The sequence below is a fragment of the Musa acuminata genome, chromosome BXJ3-1 (assembly GCF_036884655.1).
Source record: "Musa acuminata AAA Group cultivar baxijiao chromosome BXJ3-1, Cavendish_Baxijiao_AAA, whole genome shotgun sequence".
Classification (NCBI taxonomy): Eukaryota; Viridiplantae; Streptophyta; class Magnoliopsida; order Zingiberales; family Musaceae; genus Musa; species Musa acuminata.
The window spans coordinates 12,345,961-12,365,000 of NC_088349.1; the positions used below are offsets into that span (position 1 = coordinate 12,345,961).

Consider the following 19,040-nt stretch of genomic DNA (forward strand, 5'->3'; position numbering starts at 1 on the left):
CTTGGCCACAACAAAAAACGTAACACCTTATAAACAGGTAGAAGGTACATTTTGAGTTACTTAGGTATGCTCTTGCATGATTACAATCTTGATTTCTTGATACTTGATGGGTTCAAAAGCATTCTTTTACATACAACAAATCAAAACAAGCTCCCATGTAAAAAAAATCATTACCACCATCTTTTGCCATAGATCACTTTTCTTAGGACATTTTTTTCTTTTTTTTTCCTTTGCTTAGCACATTGATAGACAATTATTCTATAAGTAGGCTAAAGTGATCCTTGGAAATTTCACTAGGAAACTTTGCAATGGTTAGTGGGTCCACATGATTCATCAATCATTGACAAAGTGTACAAACTACCACGATGAGCAGAGCTCATTGACGATCAATCTTCTTCAACGGATTAGACAACTTTCTTCTGAACAAATCAAAGATAACATGCAACAAAAGCATTAGGTGATCACGAATTGGTTGTTACAAACTTATGTAGTACAAACAGTGAAAAGTGGATTCCTATGTTTCATATCAGAAATTGTATAAACATTTCTACTACAATTATTGGGCCAAAACCTACTAAAGTATCTCCTGCATGTAAATAAGATTCTTGAATTCAAATTCCATGTACACATTCATGTACGTCGTATCAAGTACATACTAATGATTGATGGAATTATTAACAACATTCTTGAAAAAAATGCATGAAGATCTGTACATACAGCAACAAGTATAATGTTGTTATTCTTCAAGTTCAGAGCAGAAACTATTTTATACTGAGAAGTGAGAACAGCTGGCAAACATCAATTCCAATTATTCTTGTTCAGCTGCAGCAACAAGATTCCACCAAATTGCTCTTTTTTGTACATTTCAAAACAGATTTGAGCTCTCAGAGAAGTGGATCTTAAATGCAGTCAAACCCCACAGTTCTTCCACTTGCTTTATATCAATTTTGTTTTAGAAAAGTATGCTTTTTTTCCCTTTGGAGTAAACAATTTAAGCAGTAGGGAGCTCTAATTAAACCTTCACGAAAAATGTCAGGGTTTGCCTACAAGAAATAAGTATGTCATGGAAGAGTTGTCTGCTTGATGTCCCTCACTGTTAATTTAACAAGGTTTTGCTTCATTATTTGTCATATATATAATACTCCAGAGTTGGAACTTTAGCACCTTTGCTTTTGTCAAGTTGTCATTCTGGCCCTGGGTTGGCCAAACTCCAAGTTTTGCTATAGAAATAAGAAAGTGAAGGAAAAAGGAGGAAACTCCTAATATGATTTTAAGTTCAAGATCATCAAGATATTTCAGAATAAGTGTTGTTCATGAAAGAAAACGTTGAGTGCTGTGTGCTAGTGGATAGCTACAGATTTCAGAGGTTTTGAGGGATGCAATAGCAGCTTCACAAATGATTAGTAGTAAATTTTGAGAGAGTTAAAGGGATTTGATTATGTTTTTAGCTATCTGACCTTTTGAGAGAGTTAGAGGGATGCAATGTAGATTTAAGTCCATAGAAAGATTTTGATGGAAACATTGTGCAGGGACTTAAACTGATAATTTGTCATTTCTTGTACATTTAAGTAGATAATACTATATTTCATTTTATTATTCATTTATTTACTTATTTATTTTGTCTCAGATCAGTTATCCTCTTAACACATAATCATGACTTCAAGATATAAAATGATTCCATTTTTCGGTAGATTGATATTAATCTTCATGATGCCAACCATCATTACTATTCTTGATTTTGTTTCACCCTAAGATTAACATTAATCTTCAGATGCAAAGTCTGAACAATGGGTTTGTTTGCGTGTGAAGTCACTTGGCAAAACTCTTAGTTAATCAGTATCAATCATGATTCTCAGTAGCTAACCTGAAACAAAGATAATTTAAATACCTTGATTACCTTTTTGTTACCACAATAAGATTTTAAAATTGTAGGAATAATATGGATATTAAATATGTAGATTTTTTAGCTTTGCAAGGATGTAGATACAAAAATCATTTTCTAATTGGATCAAGTGGGACCCAATTGTGGGGCCATCAAAAGATAATTTCATATGGTTTTAGTCATCATCAATAAGCATGAGCAATTTCTTCTGGGATTCACATGAATAAGCATGGGATCCTATTAACTTGTTTAGACCAAAAAAGAAAAAAAAAAGAGAATCTTGACTTAAAACCTAAGATTAGATAGGTGGAGGCTGAAATGTTGGAAGCTTGATGATGGGCTTTACAGCTTACAGAATGGAAATAGGTGCATCTCAACTGCTTAAAGAGTATTCATAAACATGAAGCAAGATCTCAAGTGGTAATGATTGCCCGGCACATGAGTTGGTTCCTTGATTTGAGTAATTTGAGGTGCATCTTTTTAAAGAGAAAAATTGCAATAAGTGGATTTGAATTTTTCTTCATCTTAATCTAAGCTGCTCTTGTACTTATCTTTTTAAAAAGAACAAGTCTTCATGTGATGATAAGGTTGTTCAATTTTTACTTGGATCATCAAGGTTTGAGTCATGGAAAACAACTGCATAGGCCAATCCTTCTCGGATCTTACATTGGTTTGAGCATCCTGCTTTGAGCAGTTTTTTCTATTTTCAGAAAACAAAAATGTCTGACAGGTAGAAAGGTCCTAAAATTTGCCAATTTCAACTCCTGCAATCAAGAAGTTCCATTCTTACATTCCTAGAAATAATTTAAAGCAAAGAGGTGAAAAAAAAAACCAAATGTTAGGAGATATCATGGAAAATAGCAATTGAAAAGAGATAAAATAGGAAATATACAAAAAAAAAAAATCATTACAAGTGAAGAACATAAACACAACATACATGCATCTCCATCAAATAATATTCGAGTTTATAATGCAACGGTGCTTTCTTATTTCAGGATAATTTCCAGTTACATGGCACATAAATTTAAATCATTCTAATAGTAGAACCCTTCAACTTATTCAAGAATAAGCAGTTACATATATAAGCAGATGCATGCTTTATTAAGTGATTCTATAAGATCACAAACTGGTCAAGCTCTTCATTGCATACTTATGATGACATTGGTGTAGGAGCAACAGCATATGGTGGAAGTGGAGAAAATGCAGGAGCACCCAGGCAAGGCTTTGCAGCAAGAGTACCACATAGTAGAGGATTGTTAGCAAAGCTGCAAAATTATATATAGATGGTAAGTACTTGTTTTATCTTCACAAATTTCTAAAGAAAGTCTTGGATCTTTGTATTGTTTATCAGCAAAGAACCTTGTAGGAGTGAATTGAGCAAAGGAGCCACTTGATGGAACTTCTCCTGATAGGTTGTTGTTTGATAAATCTCTGCATATATATGATAGGTTTTATTGTCGAGAAGATAACAGAATTCACAAAAGAATTATGGTGTAGTCGCAAAATGCATCGATGAACTTACAGGACTTGGAGGGAGGTGATATAGGTTAAAGAGTATGGAATAGTACCAGAGAGGCTATTGTTGTTTAGCCGACTATCCTTGCACACAAAAAAAAAAGAAAATTAGGAATATGTCAGAGGAAAGCGAGAAAAATAATAAAGTATGCATTCTTAACATTCAATATGCCAATAACTAAAGATCATAATTAGATTTAATTATGACCAGAATATATTGATCTTTATGGGATGCATGAAAAACACCTTAGAGTGTGCCGAAACAGAATGATACCAGGTGAACTATTCGTACTAATTTGATCCTGATCGATCTTGGCCTTGGCTGTACTGATCATAATTTGATTCAGCCAATCCATCTTATCTTGGCAATTTCTAATCTTGACTGCTGATACCAAGGATTCAAATATCGAACTGGACCAACCAAATCCGAACAGTATTTACCTATTCTGATACTGATACATGGTATATTGATGTTTAATAAATAGCTAAAACACATCTCAAAATTTGCTGAAACAGATATTAGCAGGTAAAATAAGCCCGGTAATTTGACCTTGATTGATCATGGCCTTCGCTGTACATATCAGGACTAGATTCAGCTAATCTCTCTGATATTGACAATTGTTGACCTTGATGGTTGATACTAAGGATACAATACTGGTACATGGCATATCGACGACACCAAGTTAATATTGACATATCAAACTAGTGCTGATTTACTGCATTAATCCAGCATATCACCAGAAACATTAGCATTGGGAACATTTGAATTCCCACAGTAAAGGGTAATCATGGAGTAAAACACTCCGATTATTAGAAATAAGTAAAAGTAGTTGCAAAATTCCTTTGTAAGAAAAGAATATGCTGCAGCATTGCATGAACACTATGCCTTTCATTAATTGATAGTTAACTTTCAGATAAATTAGTCTACACTGGCAAAGTAAAGAACTTCAATAATATTGGCAGTAGTACCACATCTACTGATAATATAAGCAGAATTTAAATATATACGAGTGATGATCCAGCATACAGGAGATACTTGTTTGATTGTCCTAATTAATTATTGGGAACTGAAAAGAAAATTCAAATGATTTTTTCCTTAATCAAGCATGTGAAGAAATAAAATTTATGGAGCATGAATAAGCAGGAACGAAGAAAATTTATCAGATGAACGAGTCAGAGAATGAGCAAATACAGAAATCGGAGCTTTGAGAGTCTCCCCAGAGAGTCAGGTATTGCACCATTGAAATTGTTCGAGTAAAGATCCAAGCTCACAAGGTTGGTTAGATTTCCAAGCACACCAGGTATTACACCACTAAAGTTATTGCCAAAGAGTTCCCTGTCAAGAAACGGTAGATGAAATTGAATTATTCCAAAGAATATAATAAGCAATAGATTTAGTCAATGATATGTTCTTACTCAGTAATCAGAGAAAGCAATCAATTTACATGAACCAAAGTTTCAGAACCGTAATTCCGTGAAACAACATCTCATTCTGTAGGATTCAGAGATCCAAGGTGTGAAACTCTGTGAAGATCAATAGGTTTTTCTATACATGTGGGATGTTTTTATTATGTGTTCTTCATATTGAAATTTCAATCAATAAAAGACAGATCTCATAAAAATAAAATCTACATATCAAGTACATAAAACTAAATACAACAATGTAACAACTACATTAAGTGTTACTTATATCATAGAAATCAACAAGAGGCATTGACTTACAGGTATTGCAGATTACTAAGTTGACCAAGCTGTGGGACAAGATGACCAGACAATGAGGCATGTCCAAGATCGCTGAAACGAGTTGTGCTTGCATTATGTTTTCTGAAGAAAAAGGATGAACAGAAGAAATGGAATGGTCCAACAAATTGTGTGCTTACATTCTTATAACACTGTTCTCATTGTTACATGTAACATGAAACCATTTGCATGGATTGACATTACCGGGCTCCCAAGTTTGCAGAACATTGTCAGGATCAATGAGGTTGGTCTTCAGACTATACAATGCATCAACTGTTGAGGTGGAAACTCCACAATCATTACGAACAAAAACATAAAAACTGTAGTAGAGAAGCGTCAAAGAAACCCAATAAGACACTGAAGACTACAGTCAACAGTGGCGATATTAAGAACATGGAACGGGAGAAAGAGAGAGAGAGAGAGAGAGAGAGAGAGAGAGAGAGAGAGATCATATACCTTCCGTGTTGGAGAGACCGTTGACCTGGGGGTGGAACACCAGCAGCAATAGTAGAATCCGAGAGAGCACCACCTGCTGCTCCGCCTTCGCCATTGCTGCAACTGCGCAACTCTCTCTCTCTCTCTCGCTTGGTCTTCTACTTCGGCTTTGCCGTTTCCAATAAATAGGAACAGAGTAGCTGATGACAGTTGAATGGAATACATCGTGAATTCAATCCACAAGATGATATCACAAGTATTTGACTACGACAACGGAATCGTGTTAGTCAAACAGTTTGCTTTTCTTCTTCTTCCTTCTCGAACTCTCAATCCAATCAATTTCTGTATCTGCATGGTTGACTAAATGAATTCCTGATCCTTATTCGACTTGTCCAAATTACGCGTAAACTATGGCACATGGGAGAAGAATTCCCCGATTTTTTGAGACTTTCTCCGTAGAAAAAGTTATTTTAGAACCGAATACTCGGTCAGATCTAAAGAAATGGAGGAAGATTTTGCCACGGAGTTGACTTCTAGTCTTCCTTGATGACCAGGGCTGTAAGGGCCTGGCAGGCAGATTACTACTTTGTTCTTCTTGACATGTGGTTCATATCATTGTCGATCCAGCCAGTAGGCATTTGAATCAATTCTAAAGCTCTGGTCAAACCTAATCATAGAAAATGAGAAGAAAATTAACGAGCATTTGGCAATCCGATCCTCCAATTTCATGAGGCAGTCTAAGCAGCCATTCAGCCTCTGATAGTGTTGCCTTAGATCAAGATTTTACATATCGGTTTCGGTAATCTCATTGGCAACATCAGTCCAATACGATATTGAGATTCCGAGATGTCTTCAAAGGTATTAAGCTTTCTTTTCCGGATGATATGTAAGACTTGTACAACAATGATTGCTTGTGTGAGGTTCAGCAATGATTGCATATGAACTGGCAGTGAACCGAGACAGTGAGGCAGTGGACTTTGTTGAAGCCAGCAAGCACCTTCGGATGCTCTCCCTGCTGCTCCAAGATGGACTTCTGCAAGGCATCCAAGATGGATAGTTCATAGAGTTTCAGAATATTACTAGTTGAGGATGAGGGGAGAATACGTATCTTAGAAGACTGTGAAGGGACCAGACAAGAATGACATGGCCATGTGAAACAAAGTACAGATTCGGTGTATTCAATCACCATGGAGATGATGAGTTGAAGCAATAAAGATGATAAGAGAATCCAAGCACACAGAAAGGAACATACTTTTAGCTTGCAGGTTTCTGTGGAAGGAAGCCATGGAGTGGATCATCAGTTCTGAGAGTTAAGAACACATCGGATCAGGAACAAGCTTTGGAATTAATTCTATTTGGTGCCTAAATTTTAGTATATAGACTGATTAATTCACAAATAAAAAAAAAGAACTAATGCTGTGCTCGATTGATTTGCAATCAACTCTTCTTTTTTCTTCTGCTGTGTGATATATGACTCTTTCAAATTGCTTATCAACAGCTTTTGCAGGAAATAATGAAGAAGAGTGGGGTCTCTCCATCCATCAATGTCAGAACAGATCAGACACAACAGAAACCTGTGGGGATTCTTTGTATTCTTCCATTGAAGTAGCCAAGAAATCCAGTCTTTGCCTTCTCAATGAATCAACAGTAAAGGGTGTTTTGGTATCATGTTATTGTTCACATATATAATTGTATTTGTTTCAAATACATATAATTTAAACTGGTGTTTTGGTATCCAAAACGGAGATAAAATTTCCGCTATATGATCTTATCAGGTTCGTCTTCACGCTCGTTAAAGAAAGCTGGCATTGGCGGGGAGAAAGAGGATACAATAATTTCATCGCCGTAATATAAAAAGCTTCCTCGTCTTGGCTTCCAGCTGGTAATACCTCCAAACGCGGCTTCCGGAACTGCTACCTGCAACTCGCGCTCTCCAAAACTGGTACACTGGGGCGCTGTTGAAGCCGTCCTTCGAATCCAGGGCGAGGAGGAGCCGAAGGATCTGCAAAGGCGGGTTCTTTCTTTTTCTTCCTCCTCTTCCTCGGAGTGGCTTGTTCTTGCGGCGGCGTGGTTTTTACATTGTGAGATTTGGCTTTTTTTAGATCCGGAATATGCACCGACTGGTCTTTGGAGAGAGGACCTTTTAGAAAGGTTGGATCTTGATGAGTTCCGGGGGGGCAGAAACTAGAAATTTTTGGCGAATCTCCCTCATTTTCTTGCTGGAACTGAAATCAAACCGTACGGTGTGGACTTGATATTTTCGTGACGATTTTCTACGTAAGAGATCGATTTTTGACGAGCTTTTATTTTCTGGCTAAAGTTAGTTGTAGGTTTTGGGCGATTCGCTGTTGCTGCTACAAGTAGGTGTTGAAATCTTTTTGGAACGTGGTGACCTTTAAGCGGACATAGATCTTGAGCATTCAGACTGGTGTAGTCACTTGGTCTCACGATGGAGCAGAGCATTTCCATTGCAGCACCATACGATTTGGGATGATGATCTCTGATGGGGTGAATTGGTTTAGAGTTTCGCTGATTCTGGTTGTGGGTGTGCGAAGAAATGCTGTTGCATTCATGGAGATATGAAGCTCTGTTGAGTTCGCCAGCCTTCGAGAAAGACTCCTGATGGAAATGGTGTTGCCGATGCTCTTCTGAGCATTCTTGGTAGAGACCGGAGTTGGTTTGTTGTCATGATGGTGCATTGGAAGAAAGAGATGGCGTCTTTCCACTATGCGTCGCCGCCGCCGCCGCCACCGGATGTCATTCCACCACCACAAACTCAGCCCAGTAGGTATTGCAGCCCATCGCCGACTTGGACCCCGTCGCCTTCTTCCATTGCCGATCCCCCTTCATCCCCTCCCCTGCCGCCACCTCTTCCAACTGCACCACCGCCAGCTTCCGAGCCACCAAGTGCTCCACTTGATGCCTTTTCTCCACCACCAAAAGCCTTGTCGCCGCCACCACCGGAATTCCATCCTCCTCCTCCTCCTCCGTTGTCATCACCTCCACTGCCAGTGCTGCCATTGTCACCTTCACCAGCTGTTATGCCTCCAATATTACCAATCTACTATCAATCGCCACCACCACCACCATCGCATGTACCACCTTTGACTTCATTGGCACCTCCACCTAAAGTGCTCCCACCTTCTCCTTTTCCATCTATTAGCAATTATACTCCACCTTTATCTTCTCCTGTGCCCCATGGAAACCTGCCATCACTACCTTCAGCTACTCCAGTTAAGCCCAACACCACAAAGTCATCCAATCCCACAAAAAATGCAGGTTCCATAAAACGTAGCAGCCACTTCCCGAGAGGCACCATAAGTACTGCTGAATCTGTTGCAACATTTGCTGTTGTAGCAGGTCTTGTGATGCTTACTTTTGTTGGAGCAGCTGTGTGGCTTGTGAAGAAGCGAAAGAAGCCAGTTGAACCTCTTCGACATGGTGGAAATCTTGCTATGGCTTCAACAGTATCTTCACATATGTCAGGTAAGGCCTGAAGTTTCCATTTTATTGACTGCATGTGTAAGGGAAAACATGTTATTTGCGACTTCAACATTAGATAATCACAAGTTACAAATCTTATGTAACTACAAGAAAATGTCCAATTCCATCCTGGGATCAGCTGTTAGACTAATCAGGTTTTGTCTTTCCTTGTTAGAGTTATCCCGTTCAAGATCTTCATTAAATCCTCTTGTAAGACATGGGTCTGGAGTGAGTTATGGCTTCCCTTACTCAGCACTGGAACCAGGGTTAGGTCACGCAAAATTGTGGTTTACATTGGAGGAGCTATCACTCATTACAAACGACTTTTCAACTCAGAATCTGTTAGGTAGAGGTGGATCTTGTTGTGTATATAAAGGACTCTTACTGGACGGAAGGGAAGTGGCCGTGAAGCAGCTCAAAGTTGATGGTGCACAAGGAGAGCGTGAATTCAAAGCAGAAGTTGAAATTATTAGTCGTGTACACCATCGCCACCTGGTTTCACTTGTAGGATACTGTATATCAGAGAACCAGAGATTGCTTGTCTATGACTATGTGCCCAATAGAACTCTTTATCATCATCTTCATGGTAAGAAATAATCTCTCTCCTATCAGCTACTCATTTTTACAGCCTTACAATAAGTTGCACAAACATCTAGAATCTCCCCATCAAATTGCATATGCAGTGAGCATTCTTAGATGGAGTTGCTTTTGCAGGGAAAGGAAGGCCAGTAATGGAATGGACAATAAGGGTTAAGGTTGCTGCTGGTGCAGCTCGTGGAATAGCATACCTTCATGAAGATTGTAATTTCTCATCCCCTTTCTTGTTGCATAGTACAATTTCTCCTTGAAGAATATGCACTAACATAGCAATTTGGGTCAATTTAATTTTTTCTGTCAGGTCACCCTCGGATAATCCACAGAGATATAAAGTCCTCAAATATTCTTTTAGATTACAACTTTGAAGCTCAGGTTATCCATGACTTGCTTGCTCTGAACATATAGTGTTGCTAATGTTGCTTAAATGTTTTTGTCAAGCTTGTAACTGATTTGTTCTGGTGTATTAGGTTTCTGATTTTGGTCTTGCAAAGTCAGCTATGGATACTAACACACACGTGACCACACGTGTAATGGGAACATTTGGGTAGGTGAACATTATGAAACTTGGATACCTTGTTAACCTATAGACTAGAAGCTCCACTAACACTTGCAGAATTGATGATGTGTTGTTCTTGCAGATACCTAGCTCCAGAGTATGTGAGAAGTGGAAAGTTAACTGCTAAATCTGATGTGTATTCTTTTGGTGTGGTTCTTTTAGAACTTGTTACAGGACGGAAGCCTGTTGATACATCTCAACCTTTGGGAGATGAGAGTCTTGTTGAATGGGTAAACTCTATATCTGCAACATTTCACAATTTTTTGTAGTATCAAGTGCACATTAGCAGTTAGAATACTGTGGCATTCAGTTTGGGAAAGAAACATTCATTATTTCTAAAGCCAGGGCTCTCTTTTCTCTTTGTATGTAATACTACCTAATCTATTTCTTGCACAAATTTGTTTTTACATTTGCAAGAAGTTGTCTTGGTATCTTTGCTGCTTAATAGGACGAGATTTCTCCTCATGTTATACTAGTGCAGGATAATTGTAATCGATGGTTTTCTCTTTGTCGTCTTGTTTTTTATCTTCTTCTAATCCTGAAGTATAACATTTCCTTATTAGCAGTCTTCTACAGAATCTCCACATCTTGTTATCCACCTCTGTTCCACTTCGGCTGATCATGTTCCTTTGCATATTGGAGCATGCAGCTCTTGCAGTGTTATTAGTTTTCTCAGCTTTCGTTCATTCATAGGCGAGACACAATTATTAATGTTTTGTCTTAATGTATCCTTGCCTAAGTTACAGGGATATAAAAAATGTTGCATACTAAAGTGGTTCACATTCAGTTTTTGAGAAGTGTCACCTGCTTTTGGTGTTGTGGTTGGAGCTGTTTCTCACATTTATATGGAATGAAGAGGAAGAACATGTGAGTTTTCCTAGTGGGTCCAAGTCAAAATGAAAATGGAAAGAACTTTTGTCTGCAGGCTGAGCCATGATCCACGTACTGTTTGGTTGTGGATGACCACGAGAGGATGACACTTAGGAGTATAATACGGTAGACTGTCAACCTCAGGTGTTGTAATGACAGTGGAAAAAGATACAAATTACATTTGGCACACTACATTTCAGGAGATGTAGGAATAAAGTAGGATTCGATAGTGACTATGAGCAGGTATGAAGTGGTTGAGAGCTTCTTCTGTTCAATTTGCTTCCTCATCAGCACATTGAAAACATGTTGAGAGCCTACGTTTCAGACTAGAAGGATAGATATCAAATCTTGTCTACATGTTTCACTAAGAATTTTAGGAGATTGTGATGTTATTCTGTGAGAGTTCCCTTCTATGTTTTATCTATTTGTAATGATCATTGCAGTATTGGCCTAAACTGCTCATGTGGGCTATAAGGAACCATAAGGTGAAGTTTTGTGCTGTTTTATTCATATAGAGATTTTGCATTCATGTGGTTCATATCTATATATCAACAGTCTGAATTCTGTTTATCATATCTATAACATATGGATCTTATGCTACTAACATGCGATCTTTCTGCCTACATCAAGGGCAGCTGCACATCATTGTAGAAACTATTACTGTGTTAAACCAATCTTTTCCAATCTTCTTTTAGAATTCTATGTTTTGCTGTTGTGCAGCCTGAGATTTTGCATTGAAATGATCTTTAAAACATTTTCAAGATTCTCAATTCAACTGCTATCTTATCTCAGGCTCGACCATTGCTTATTCAAGCACTTGAAAACGAAGATCTTGGAGATCTGCCAGATCCTAGGCTCGATGGAAACTATAACAAAGATGAGATGTTTCGTATGATCGAAGTCGCAGCTGCATGCACTCGTCATTCATCAGATATGAGGCCTCGAATGGGTCAGGTAAGGTCTGATTAGTATAGACAAATAAACTGAGATTGCAGAGATGCTCGCCAAGATAAATAATTGCTACACCTATTCTCCAGACAACCTAATTTGACATCCTGCCACTGACAGGTTGTGCCACTACATGTGGTCTTCCGGTCAGTGAGAGGGTCCAGTGAAGATTGTCGTACAGCGAACATATGAAATACGAAAAATACTTAACTCTGCACTAGAAGAAAAACTGCATACTGATATATTTTCTGTAAATTGTGAATGATTTTAGGTGGCCAGAGCTCTTGATGGTTTATCCGATTTAGATATAAACAATGGCATCCAGCCAGGCCATAGTGAAACCTTTAATTCATCTCCACAGTCTGAGGAAATCAGAATCTTTCAGAGGATGGGATTCGCCAGCAAGGATTACAGCGGTGATTGCAGTCGAACTAGCTAAACGATTGTTCCCTTTCAATCATTTTCTGTATCAATTTTGTTGTAATTAGATCCAAAACATAATTGTAAAAGTATATATAGTCTCAACCCATTTTTTTTGTTTCATTGAATAAATCCTACATCTTTGTCCTCCTAAACTGCAGGTGGTTCTTTGCATCTGTTGAGACTGTCTTTGTAAAGTCTTCTTAGCAGCAAATTTGCTGTATGCTACACTGACACCAATGTTTGGTGTCAGATGGTTTAAAAGATTTTTTTGCTTCATTGAGCCATTAAATTCTCTACTTGGTAGCTATATAATCCGATTGATTAAGCTACCCTGTTCTACATTTGACTTTTTCTGAAATGATCACTGGATACTCTATTAATCTGTAGTAGCAACATTTCTACGATTGGTGGTTGTATTGCAGACATGTCTAACTGAAATGGCATTAAGAACTCCATAAGTTGCATGGTTTTCTATTATCATCTGTAAATCTCCATTCAAGAAAAATGATGCTGGATCTGAGGAGGGTTGTGTAGGACCTTATCCCCATGTTCATCTTTCAATCTCATATATAACTTGTTGGCAAGCTGCAGCAAACATGTAAAGGATTTCTAGTGTTTAGGTACTTGAATTTGAATATGAACTCAACTCGGGTGCCTATTTTTCGAATCGAATCCGTTCACGCCCGATCCGATTAATTGCTGCCACTCCCATGTTTTGGGTCAAAATTTTGATCCAATCGGGTTGGATCCGATCCACTGAGTCACAAATTCGATCCATTACCAGTTCTAATCGGATCTGATCCGTACCCCCGAATAAGATCCGCGACTGCGACGACAAGACCAAAGAGAAGCATCGAATCATTCATCTTCGGTCCTCATCGAAGCCGTCCTCGCCTTCCGTCGATCGCGTCACGCGCATTCCTATCTTATCGAGAAGAGAGAGAGAGAGAGAGAGAGAGAGAGTGAGGGAGGATTTCGGTCTGTGGCTGGCCGACTATGGGAGAGGAGGAGAGGGATCCACAGCGGCTGAAGAGGATCGCGGCGGCGGCGTACGACTACGACAACGATCCCCGATGGGCGGAGTACTACTCCAACATCCTGATCCCGCCTCACATGGCCGCCCGATCCGACGTCGTTGACCACTTCAAGCGCAAGTTCTACCAGCGCTTCATCGTAGGTTTCTTTCCTAGTCTAGTCGTTCGATTTGGTGACCCGCCTCTGTCTTTTGGTGTGGTCTATTAATGCCTAAGATGAGACAAAGATCGCGCGATCCGCGTTCTTGGCCTCGGTTGTGTCAGAAATATATTAGTGTGACAAATTAGGGTTTCGATCATCTTCTTTTTTTTCTCCTGAACTATGTATGCAAAGAGTTGCATTTTTATTTTTAATATGGACGGATTCTGGTTAATTATTTGTTATCTTATGAAACATTTCGTTTTACAACTTGTAGTAGTTTTCTTTTGATCATTAGCATTCGCTTTTGCTGAAGTGCAGCTTAGTTCTTTGTGCAGCTATTTCTTCCTGGTTCTTTTCCTGGGGAACTGAATTGGTACTCTGCTAATTTTCTTAGGAATTTGTGCTTTTGAAAGTCGATCATTAGCTTCTTTTCTTGCTCGAACCCAGCAAGTTCCTATTTAGGGTTTAGCTTTTTTTTTTTTTGTCGTCTTCTAATACGTTCAGTATTTGTTATTTTACCTCGAGCTTTTTGTGAATTTATTGATTTTACTCAGATTTGATGTTGCTCAATTTTGGCTATTGTCATTAATAATGGATCATTTCATTCTCATGGTCATATGGATCTGTTGGCTTTTCGATTTCAATGCTGCCTTCGTGGGGTTTTTGATAGAGATCAAGTTCCTGATAGCTATTTCGGCAGTTTATGCTCAGTCTTTTGGTCTCCATATGGAAGGAAGGATGTGATTTTGTTGATGTGGTTTACAATTCATTTCTTTGATTGATTGAGGTGCGGATATACGCTCTGCCTCGTCCTTTCTTCCTCATTCATTTGATAGTTAAAACTCTTCCCTTTCTCTGCCCTATCCTTTTCTTTCTTGACAGCTAGCATAAACTCACACCACACTTACACATGCATACATGCACAGTCAACAATGGGGAGAGCCAGATAGAGATCTAGAAACCAAGAACGATGGATCACTCTCATAACACTTCATGCATGCACAGTCAGCACTGGGGAGAGCCAGCCAGATCTAGATGCCAAGAATAATGTTCCACATTCATGCCGCTTCCAATGTACCAACCTGCATAATTGGCATCCGGCCTTGACAACTCTTACCCTTCCATTTCCAAGCAACCTGCCCCCTTGGGACTAACGCTAGAAGCATGCATATGTCTCGTTGTGTGCTTATTCTGGTGATCCTTCAGTGTTCACTGCTTGTTGTACTTATACCTGTTCTATGCCTCATCCTTCATTCTGAAATGTGGTGTTTCAAGTTCTAACTATAAGAAATCGGTGGTTTGGATCGGATTTATGACCACTTTTTAATGGATTCCAAAACTGGTTGGCATCTTGGTTGTCTGCTGGTTATTAGCATAGTTTTTTTACTTTTTCTAAAGTTAGATTGGATATGAATTGACACATCCATTCTGAATCTGGTATATTTACAGAGATAGTGCATACTGGTGTTATTGGGGATTAGAAAAACTAATTTTAGTCAAATGATTGAGTTTTCCACAATGGAACACTACTTGTATTAATTGATGGTATTCTATAATCTGATATATCAAATCTATATTTGGTAATCTTGGCTTAACTAAAGCTACTTTTCAAGTACCCTGGTTTTGACGGCTTGTAGTTTCTTCCAAAAGCGGCTGATGTTTCTAGATGTTGCCAAAAAGGTCCTTCTACATTTTGCTTTTACATGTTCTGATATTATAATTAACTTCTAGGATCCTGATCTTGTTGTGGAGACCATGTCTTCAACTAGTTCTTCTCAGTCATCAAGAGCATCAGACAGACCTTCATCGCAACCAACACAGTCTTCAAGAGCATCAGAGAGACCATCACAGTCAACTGCTCGAAATGTGAGGCCACAGAATTCAGGTGGATTGAAACTTAAAACCTTTCCATTGCTTATATTATAACTAATATGCTGCCATAGAAGTTCAAAGGTTTTACAAAAGTACTTTAAGATTCCTTTTGGAAAAGAAGAACTATACCTTTGAACTTGACATTTTTTGCAGGGTCTGGTAGTGGTAGTACGGGAACAGCTGCGTCAGTGGGTGGGAATGCTAATCCTTTGAGGCTGGATCAACGATCTATACATTTTGCTGTCAATGCTTGGGTATGTAAAACATTTCCTCTCATGTTTCTTTATACATAAAATATAGTGTCCTAGTACTGTTCAATTGCCAGGAATAGGTAGGTTTGTTTCCAGTTTTTTATGCTTGATTGTATGTCTGTATGTCTAGAACTGATAGGTTGGGCCCTTGGAGCAAATATCTTGAGGGAATCTGATATTTATTACTTTGTTATTTATATCTTTGATTTTTGTAGTCGAATATATCATTGCTGTTTAATAACCTAACAAAGCTTGTTATTGATGATATCACCTCAAATAAATTAAAAAAAACAAGTTGAAAGAACCAGACTATGGAATTGATCATTGAATCTAAAATTCAGTTGATCAGAGTTTCTCTGATATTAGGATGGCAAAATTTGTCCTATGTAAAAAAAAAGAAACGCACATTAGGGGTACCAGATGATAGGCACACTGCCTATGATCTCCAGTTTCAATCATCAAAACTGGATGGTAAGCCAATTTGGTAGTGTTACAAGGTGGTAACCCTGATTCAGGCTGGATTTGGCAAACTTGCCCTATTCAGGTCGCATATTTGGTTGGATCAACGTTTACCGGTCCGACCGGTTTCTATTTTCTTGCTTTCAACTACTGCAAATTTTGTTCCTTTTTTTCCCTTAATATTATATTTCTGCTTTTGCTGCTCATATGTTCTTTAGGCGGTATTGGTCTGACTTTCCTATGGTTTATGATGTTTGGACACTTAGGGATGCACCAATGTCCCAGCGTGTATTTCAGTCCATGGGGCTCAACTGTATAATTTGAGAGATATTATATAGAAAATATGTACATTGACTTGCATGTCTGTAAAAATGCTTTTGAGACTATGCCATGGACACTGAAGGTATCTTCCATATAGGATGAAAACCTTGAGTTCTTTTACAGATTTCATGTTTATCACAGAAGCTGGTAACAGCCATCTAATTCTGTAGAAATTCTTGGGGCTCTTAAAACAACTATCTTAATCTTTGTCCTGTACATTTGTTTGTCAAATTGTCCTTGCAGTCACTTGGTTTATATAAACGCAAATTTGTGCTTATCTGTGGAAATGCTGTTGCCACCATGGTGGGTGCACACATGTATCACAAATGTCTTAGTGTGTATGACTTAGTGCTTGTGCTTATTTGTATTTATATTTTTTCCCTTGAAGTTGCTTGCTGCATTTTTCTGCCCATCTTTTATAAACTGATGTATCTTATATTAGGTACTAGTGGTTGCTGTGCTTGGGATGCTTCCAGTTGCTTCAAGAAATCTTTCAAACAAGGCATATCGTTTGTCCTTGCTGGGTACTGCATGTTCCTCAGTTTATTCGGTGTACAGTCTCTATGGGGTGAGTTCTAGATAATAGTCATTGCAAATAAAGACTTACAGAGTTTTAAGTTAGTTGTATTGGTTAAGCATGGTAATTTATACTTTATAATTGCAGATTTATCCTGTATTTTTTTTCTCTTCACAGAAACCAAGGGCATGGAACCTCCCTGCTATTCAAACATGGGTTCAGACAGTGGTTGGAGGGAAGGATTTTATCCATTTGATATATTGTATCACACTTGTTACACTGCAGCTACGTTTTAAGTGTGAGTTATTTTTTAATATGTTGTTGTTTTGGAACTTCCTAACCTCAAACCACTAATATTTGAGGCCTTGTTATATTGTGTTGTTGATTAGTATCCTGTGATGCCAATTTGTGCTGCAGTTGCTCTCATTCCTGTGTTTTGTTGGGCTCTTGACCATGTGGCCAGATTCCTAAGGTGTAATTTTGCACGCTCATCTTTATACAGGTAATTGAGCTTAACTTTCATGTAACAATTACTTACAGGCGACAATCTTAACAAATTTTGTACAGAAACAAAGTTAATATAACTATCCAATATAGAATTATATGTTCTGTAAATGATCCATCACTACTTCATGATTGCTGAGAGTAACTTTGTCATGTTCACCATTGGTTTTTTATTTTGTCATTTAGTTGTATAATTTAGTGTGAGACTGAACATTCAATGCTGGGTATTAAGGGCATCACTGAACATGGATTATATTTGTACTGGATGGAAGCTCATGTCATGTCTGTATCCTGTTCATAAGAGATGTATATTAGTTGATATAGGGGGCTCACAAGCTCATCAGTATACTTCCATCAGATAGTATTAGGGACAATCTTCCTTATTGTGTGGTTAAGTATCTGCTCTATGCAAAGCTCTAGTATAAACTTAGTTTTCAATTAGATAATATATATGCCAAGCATATTTTGGTATGTCTGGGCATTATTAATGATGTCAGTCCAAAGGATAAGTATCTTAAGGGATTCTCCTGTTGTAGAGCGATACCGAAGGTGTTTTGGCTGTGACATCTCCAGTGGCTTGGTTATTTTTAAGCTTTGTCCGGAGCTATTTTCTTGGTATGTAGTGGGTGTCTATTGAATGAGCTTGTAGTTTTATCAAAGTTTATAATGTGGTGGTGCAAATTTTTGTTATTCTTGTGCGTCATTCTGATTCTGACATGCCATATTTACTTAAAATTTGTTTCAAAATTCGTCATTATTGATCACAAGTCTGGTAATTTGATTCGTCGTTATGATCTTTATATCAGATACAAAATAATGTGCATCTTTTATTGTTTGATTAAGATTTGTGAGGTGCTTTACTTGCTTCTTGAGAACGAATGATAAAGAGTAATCAACTAAAGTAATGGTTACACATTTGATGCACAGGAAATACATGGAGGAACCTTGTTTGTGGGTAGAGGCAAAAGGAACGACATTGAATATTCTCAGTTCGAATGCCGAGATTGGAATGGGCTTTCTTCTAATCATATCTCTATTCTCGTCAGTCAATCTACATCATTCTGTTGTTTCTGTTTTTCATCTTCTCAAATTCTGATCTTTAGAATTTCTAATTTTGCTGATGCAGGTGGCAGCGCAACATAATACAGACATTCATATACTGGCAGGTTAGTTCTGTTGGCTATGAACACACACAACCAATATCACATTTATATTTAGTCATTACCTGGAGGTAGCTCAAATGCTAACACCTTTACACGTTAAACAAGCAAGACCTCTTTTAGAACCGTGATCAATTTTCCTAAGGAAAATGCTATGGACAGGTGAGCAACTGCCATATCTTAGTATCAATTGCTGTGATTGTTTGTTTCATTGGTACATCTTTCCAATGTGGGTTGTATTCAAGCATCCAGAAAAAGAGGAGTCTCTACTGATACTAGGGAAGGAAATAGATATTTACTTAATCCATTTTCATCTTCAACCAACTCTTGC

General features: G+C 38.1%; 3 protein-coding genes across 7 annotated transcripts in view; 2 read left to right on the forward strand and 1 right to left on the reverse strand.

Moving 5' to 3' along the window:
• Nucleotides 1–2,846: 2,846 nt before the first annotated feature.
• On the reverse strand, nucleotides 2,847–5,774 carry LOC103997375 (LRR receptor kinase BAK1). Its single transcript, XM_009418573.3, has 7 exons — nucleotides 5,594–5,774; nucleotides 5,278–5,410; nucleotides 5,120–5,191; nucleotides 4,590–4,733; nucleotides 3,405–3,476; nucleotides 3,242–3,313; nucleotides 2,847–3,147 (listed from the first exon to the last, which is right to left on the reverse strand). Exons 1-7 carry the CDS (start codon nucleotides 5,685–5,687, stop codon nucleotides 3,033–3,035), a joined length of 702 nt encoding a protein of 233 aa, XP_009416848.2. The 5' UTR covers nucleotides 5,688–5,774; the 3' UTR covers nucleotides 2,847–3,032.
• Nucleotides 5,775–6,852: 1,078 nt separating this feature from the next.
• On the forward strand, nucleotides 6,853–12,699 carry LOC135628120 (proline-rich receptor-like protein kinase PERK8). 5 transcript variants are annotated; one of them, XM_065134581.1, is made up of 10 exons: nucleotides 6,853–7,234; nucleotides 7,348–7,815; nucleotides 7,893–9,058; nucleotides 9,231–9,641; nucleotides 9,770–9,856; nucleotides 9,954–10,024; nucleotides 10,120–10,196; nucleotides 10,291–10,438; nucleotides 11,871–12,032; nucleotides 12,298–12,699. In XM_065134581.1, the coding sequence occupies exons 3-10, from the start codon at nucleotides 8,260–8,262 to the stop codon at nucleotides 12,463–12,465; spliced, it is 1,923 nt and encodes a 640-aa protein (XP_064990653.1). In that variant the 5' UTR covers nucleotides 6,853–7,234; nucleotides 7,348–7,815; nucleotides 7,893–8,259; the 3' UTR covers nucleotides 12,466–12,699. The 5 variants fall into 5 exon arrangements, with proteins under 5 accessions (XP_064990653.1, XP_064990654.1, XP_064990655.1 ...); XM_065134582.1 differs by having other exon boundaries at nucleotides 7,348–7,810; XM_065134583.1 differs by having other exon boundaries at nucleotides 7,348–7,582; nucleotides 7,675–9,058.
• Nucleotides 12,700–13,311: 612 nt separating this feature from the next.
• LOC135629660 (uncharacterized) overlaps nucleotides 13,312–19,040 on the forward strand; it is a 6,248-nt gene continuing 519 nt past the window's right edge. The window contains exons 1-8 of the mRNA XM_065137375.1: nucleotides 13,312–13,622; nucleotides 15,357–15,510; nucleotides 15,651–15,751; nucleotides 16,971–17,096; nucleotides 17,223–17,343; nucleotides 17,463–17,547; nucleotides 18,477–18,590; nucleotides 18,676–18,715. Of these exons, the coding sequence (XP_064993447.1) occupies nucleotides 13,446–13,622; nucleotides 15,357–15,510; nucleotides 15,651–15,751; nucleotides 16,971–17,096; nucleotides 17,223–17,343; nucleotides 17,463–17,547; nucleotides 18,477–18,590; nucleotides 18,676–18,715 (918 nt within the window). The 5' untranslated portion in view covers nucleotides 13,312–13,445. The remainder of the gene's footprint in view (nucleotides 13,623–15,356; nucleotides 15,511–15,650; nucleotides 15,752–16,970; nucleotides 17,097–17,222; nucleotides 17,344–17,462; nucleotides 17,548–18,476; nucleotides 18,591–18,675; nucleotides 18,716–19,040) is intronic.